At 34.4% G+C, this 6,565-nt stretch overlaps 1 protein-coding gene across 1 annotated transcript; it reads right to left on the reverse strand.

Annotated features, from left to right (window-relative positions):
* Positions 1-204: 204 nt before the first annotated feature.
* LOC110908757 (metal tolerance protein 4) lies at positions 205-5,977 on the reverse strand. Its single transcript, XM_022153731.2, has 7 exons — positions 5,300-5,977; positions 4,910-5,085; positions 4,632-4,830; positions 3,661-3,839; positions 3,380-3,530; positions 763-896; positions 205-634 (listed from the first exon to the last, which is right to left on the reverse strand). Exons 1-7 carry the CDS (start codon positions 5,484-5,486, stop codon positions 455-457), a joined length of 1,206 nt encoding a protein of 401 aa, XP_022009423.1. The 5' UTR covers positions 5,487-5,977; the 3' UTR covers positions 205-454.
* Positions 5,978-6,565: the final 588 nt, after the last annotated feature.

Raw genomic sequence — 6,565 nt, forward strand, 5'->3', positions numbered from 1 at the left:
CCGCATATGGCACTGAATGTGATGGTATACTGTTGTACAGAGATATACAGCCACTTAAATTATATACATTCGTCTAGCATACCAGCGATATGATCGATGCGAGGGCTAAGGGGTGTGCATGCAGTGAAACACTATTTTCAGTGGTGTATGTATAGAAACACCCTACCTTTTAGATTGCTTACCTGAGTTTCATAATTTACTATAGAAATCGAACAAGCCTAAATTCATTTCTTTTTAATACTTGAGCTTCAATAAATATTCAGAATTCTAGAGTTCCAAACACTCGGTATCACAAAAGAAACTAGAAAGAGTAAACCACCTGGCTTTGCCATTGATTGAAAACTTAACCAAACTCGGTCCTCCACAAACTTAACTCGAACCCATGTTTCACAAAGACTTAAACTCGATCCAACCAACTGCAAACTAGAGTCTTTCAGTAGATAAACCAAACCCTTCAAGGCTGACTGTTGGGAAGTCTGCTAAGAACAGAGTGCTCCGGTTTGTGATCACACTCGTAATCAAGATGAACAAAAGCGCGCTCCACTTCTGGTAACTCTTCTATCTTGATTTGCAGCGATTCCCCGATCCCATGGGCTTCTTTCAATGGCAGATCTTCAGGCAACTCTATGTCAACCTGTTGTAAACCATAAAGATAGCACATACATTACAATATAACATAAAACAAAGTTTTTCCGACTTGACCCAATTATAATTAATCGGGTTGAGTCATTGGTATATATCTAGTATGATGGAGTAACACACCTCAACAAAATATAGAACACCAAATGTGTAGGCCCGAACGGTGTCCACACGTGAGATTTTAGGATGGTGCCTTAAGACAAGATATGTAAGTGTTTGTAGAAAATCAGGAGGTGCGGATTGTCCAACAAGTGAAACTGCAAAACATGACCACAAATTTAATCTGTGAAAAACAAGATTCTTCGTTCATAACCAAACGGCATCTAAGATGTTTGTTTAATAGTCGACCACGGCCAGTATATATCCACTTTGCAGTTTTGGTTGGGGCACGGAATACTAATTAAAGGTACTGAAATAATGGAAACTTTACTCTTAATGGAGGAGTTAGTTTTGGAGCAAATTGTTTTGGGCCAAAAGATTTCCTATTGTCATCATCAACAGTTAACAAAACTATGCTTTTGGGACACAAGATACGACCACTGTTAGCATTAACCGTTAACAAAGCCATTAGGCCTGTAAATGAACCGAACGAACACGAACAAAGGCATGTTTGTGTTTGTTAATTTAATTTTAACCGAACACGGGCATATAATCGAACACATTTTTTTGGTCATGTTCGTTTATTAAGAAAATTAGCATGTTTGTGTTCGTTTATGTCCGTTCGTTTAAAACCTAAACGAACAGTTTATGAACATAAACCAACATAAACATATAAACTTAAACGAACATAAACAAATAAACTTAAACAGACATAATTTAACAAACAATAAACAATACAAATGAACATAATTGAACTAACATAAACGAACACAAACGAACATCATTGACTAAACATAAACAAACATAAGATAACTTTTATATAAATTACTGTAGGGCTGCAAACGAACCAAACGTTCGGCGAACAGTTCGTGAACTGTTCAGCCGGAAGTTCGTTTGTGTTCGTTCGTTTATTAAACAAACGAACACGAACAAGAAATTTCGTTCGTTTAGTTAAATTGAACAAACATGAACAGAGGTCGTGTTTGTTCGTTTATGTTCGTGAACGTTCGGTAACGTGTCCGTTTGTGTTCGATAGTTCATTAGTGTTTTTAGTTTTTATAGCTATTTAAATACTACTTCAAAGTTCCGACAAATTAAATATCTAACAAGTGTTATTATATATTCTGTTCATGAAACGATTGTTTGTGTTCGTTTGTTTCCATTTGTGTTCATGAACATTAGTTTGTGCTCATTTGTGTTCGTCAACGTTCGTTTTTGTTCGTTGCCTAAATTAACAAACAAACACGAACAAGTTCATTTCCTTAACAAACGAACACGAACATAAAATCTCGTTCGATAAGTATTCGTGAACGGTTCGCGAACACGTATATTTCTTAACAAACGAACACGAACAAGGTCTTGTTCGTGTTCGTTCGGTTCGTTTGCAGCCCTATAAATTAGTGATTAATTACGATAAATTCCATTGGAAAACCCATTTTAATTACTAGAAAGCCCAATTACCAATTAGTTATATTTATATAAGTAGTTAGAAGGTTCCTTTATGTTTAATATTTATATAAATATAACTACTTATGTATTTGAACTGAAACCAACAAACAAAAACAAATGTAAATAAACGAACATAAATAGACGTTCATGAACGAACAAAACGTCTGTTCAAGTTCGTTCGTTTAATTAATTGAACAAAAACGTGTGTTCATGTTCGTTTGTTTATTAAATAAACGAACTTCCCGACCAACAAGTTTACAAACAGTTCATGAACGTTCGGTTAGTTAACAGGCCTAAAAGCCATGCTTTTGGGCCAAAGATTTACCCACTGTCATAACAGCTAAGCTATGCTTTTGGACCACTAGATTGCATTAGGCCTGTAAACGAACCGAACGTTCATGAACTGTTCGTGAACTTGTTCGGCGGGAAGTTCGTTTATGTTAGTTTATATAATAAACGAACGCACACGAACAAAAAAATTTGTTCGTTTAAGTAAATGAACAAACATGAACACACCTCGTGTTCGTTCATTAATGTTCGTGAACGTTCATTTATGTTCGTGAACGTTCATTTATATTCGTGAACGTTCATTTAAATTTTCGTAAATACATAAATAGTTATATTTAAATGAATATTAGCTTCTTTAACTACTTATATAAATATAACTAATTAGTAATTAAGTTTTCTAGTAAAAAAAAAAGAAATTTTAAACTTTTTCTTAGATCGTAACTGATCACTTACTTAATATTTATATAAAAACCTACTTAATTTTAGCATTTATGAACCCAAATTTAGATGTGTTTTCGGACAAACTGTAATATATTAGACTTGTTGGTTTGTGTTCACAAATGTTAAATTGTGTTTGTTTATGTTTGTTCAATCACGTTCGTTTGTGTTCGTTTATGTTCGTGAACTGTTCGTTTAGGCTTTAAACGAACGAACATAAACGAACACGAACATGCCCGATTTCTTAATGAACAAACACGAACAGAAAAATGTGTTCGATTACATGTTCGTGTTCGGTTAAAGTTAATGTGTTCGATTACTATGTTCGTGTTCGTGTTCGTTCGGTTCGTTTACAGGCCTACCTCTTTTTATCATATAGTTAATTTATCATCAATCACTTCTTATTTATCTGCATGCATTATAATCCACTAGGATGGAGAAGAAACATGTGAGATTAGATAGAAACCTGCATTTTCCATAACAGTCCCCGACCAATTCGTAATTGTGTAGACCGCAAGAATTATGGCACCAGCAGGATCAATCCACCAATAAAACTTGTCACCGAGAATAGCAGCAACCAAACCCACCACATTAGTCACCACATCAAAGTAATGGTCCTGTTGGTCAAACAAACACACGTGATAAGTTTAACGTTAGGGTGGCCCAAATGCACAAAAGGGTAATCTTGTAATTGTATCGACTTTAAAGGGTCATATCTAAAGCTGAAAGATAAATTGTAGTGAGAACCTTGGCGTAAGCTCGAACAATCTTGTTACCAGAGCTTCTACAGTATATGTAAAGTATCAGTTTGACACCTGTAGCAGTCAGCATGATTGCGTATAACCATATTAACTGAAAATCACTCATCTTTTCAGATGGTGAGTTCCTAATTAACTGCTCCACTGCCTGTATCAGTACTTGAAATCCTGCATATACATGATAAGGGTTAGATTCGGTTATATTGAGTAAAATGTCAAAATTGTCCCTGAGGTTTGGGCTGATTTGCCTGTTGCATCCAAAATATATATTTTTTTGTATCTGGACACCTGACGTTTTGATTTTGTAGCTATTTCCATCAAACTCACAAACCTAGTTAAAATGTATCGTTAACTCAAGGACGATTTTGGCAATTTACCCATATTTTTCTGCTTTTTAATTTTAATTTTTACCTTTAAAAATTAAATAAAAAACAATAAAAATAATTATAATTATGATATATATACATATGCACACACATTTATATATACACACAGAAAATATGGGTGAGTAGCCAAAAGCGTCCCTGAGTTAACGATACATTTTAACTGGATTTGTGATTTGCATGGAAATGGCAACAAAATCAAAAAGTCAGGTATCCAAATACAAAAAAAATATATATATATTTTGGATGTAACAGACAAATCAGCCCAAACCTCAGGGACAATTTTGGCATTTTACTCGGTTATATTATCTGTTAACAGGAAAACAGAAGGTAGCTCAAACTGAAAAGAGTCGAAAGTCGTCTAAGGTGTACTTTTAATGTATAAAAACTAATAAACTATGTTTTTTTCAAAAAAACATGAGATTATTACTGAAATTATATAATTGTTGTATCATATTTGACGCTCGTTATTAGTAAATAACTTTGATATTACAAGCACAAAGTGATTATGATCAACTCAACCAGACCCGTGCAACGAGTACCCCTTTTGACCCGAACTTATGCAACAAGAACATACCGAGAGTGGCCATAATTGCGGCAAATATGATAATGCCAACAGGCTGCACTCGCAATTTTCCGATCGGGTATTTATAGATATTAATGCTTTTCATCGATAGGTGAGTAAACCATAGTATACCCCCTGCCATTAGATCAAGCAAAGAATCCAGTGTTGATGCTGCAATCGCTAACGATCCACTTTGCACCGTTGCATAAATCTAAAATTCATCAATAATCACACCATAACGCTTTTAAAAATCATGAAAAGTTATTAAATTTGTTAGAAAATCGGTTTACCTTAAGTGCAAGTAGAAATACGTTTGCCCAATTAGAAATGTTGATTGCTCTTTCATGTTGAGCCTCTTCTATCAATTCTTCCTCTTCATTGTCAGTGGCACTGTTTGACCTTAAAGAGTCAACTTCCTCAAAAGATTTCAAAGCTGCAAACTGCTTTTCATAGTATTCTTTCTCCCCTGATCACAATCACCATATTAACCAATAAAGATCCAAACAAATGATGCAAAACAGTATGCATTATAAGAACTATTTGCGTCCGGTTTGATCATAGAGCTTATAAGATCACAAGCAGTAGCACACTAATACGCTTCACTAGTTAACAAAAGCTATAACAATGGTCACTTTATCATATTATCAATGAGTAAAAATGAATGTAAAGCTTACAGTTACCTTCTATCAGTCCAGTAGTTTTCGAAAGGTCAACCTGCAATGGAGCCTCAGGGTCAAGACCACACCGAACCTTTTCCGGCAATTTCGAAAGGAAATCGCCTCGCAGGGTAGTAACCGACGTACGCCTATGCCTTCTAACGTGCTTCGACTCTTCCTCACTTGACAACAAAGGTGTCTTTGTATCCATTTAAGTCTTATACTTAAAACCAAAAGACCTCAACTTTACCAACAAAAAACACCCTCATCCACTCACATTCCCACAAACTTTCAACAATATTATGTTCAATCACTCACCCAACATATACCCTTCAAAGAAAAAAATTGATCTTTGAAAAAAAAAACTCTGAACTTCTCTCAGACAATTCCTCGAACACTTGGTGTGCACATTAAAATCACAACCCTTTATAGGCCTGTGACCAACATCTATGGTAGATATGAATAACCCATATAAAATATCTACCATACCATACGGATAATCATGTGGCAGACCCCTCCTATCTTCATAAAAAAATGTGTATGTAGGTAAGTTGATATACCGGTCATGTGTATAGGTCATTTCGGGTGTTTTTGTTGCTTTGTGTTTTGTTTGTATGCTAAAATCCATGTGAATTTTTGTAAGTTTGTTGGATATGATTACAGATGTTTGGCTTTGGGGGGATTAGTTTGTTACAGGGATCCTTCAGACTCTCTCTTCATACATATGGCGATGATTCAGGTATTATTGGTGTCACATTATTCACACATACCCAAGTTGCTATCATGTCACATCATGTGTTTTCAAATTTTCAACGCTTTTAGATTAATATTTTATTGTATATTTGTATAATTGTATAATGATTATGTATACAAAAAATACATTAAGAGTGTGAGTAACATGGTGGTTCAACAAATCTTTCTAATTATTATTTCATTTATGTGAAATAAAAGAATCATGAAAGCAATCATGTGATGTATTTATGATTATTTCAGAAGTTGGATACTTCTATATCTATGATTATATTTATGATTTTAAATGTGATATATTTATGATTTTGTCAGAAATTAAATACGTCTATAGTTTTAAGTTACGCGAAACAATGTTTAGTTGTTCATTGTGTCTTGTGTAGTTGTGTGGTGGGCTAACATTGATCGGATCAAGTTGAAAATCGTGGTGTACACGAAATATCACTCGTGTATGACCAGCTTACGTAAGTTCTGAATAAATCAAAACGTGAGTTTGGTTCACGTAGGATAGATTTTTACACATAGAGGTGGTTATTTAAGACA

Source organism: Helianthus annuus, chromosome 14 (assembly GCF_002127325.2).
Source record: "Helianthus annuus cultivar XRQ/B chromosome 14, HanXRQr2.0-SUNRISE, whole genome shotgun sequence".
Lineage (NCBI taxonomy): Eukaryota > Viridiplantae > Streptophyta > Magnoliopsida > Asterales > Asteraceae > Helianthus > Helianthus annuus.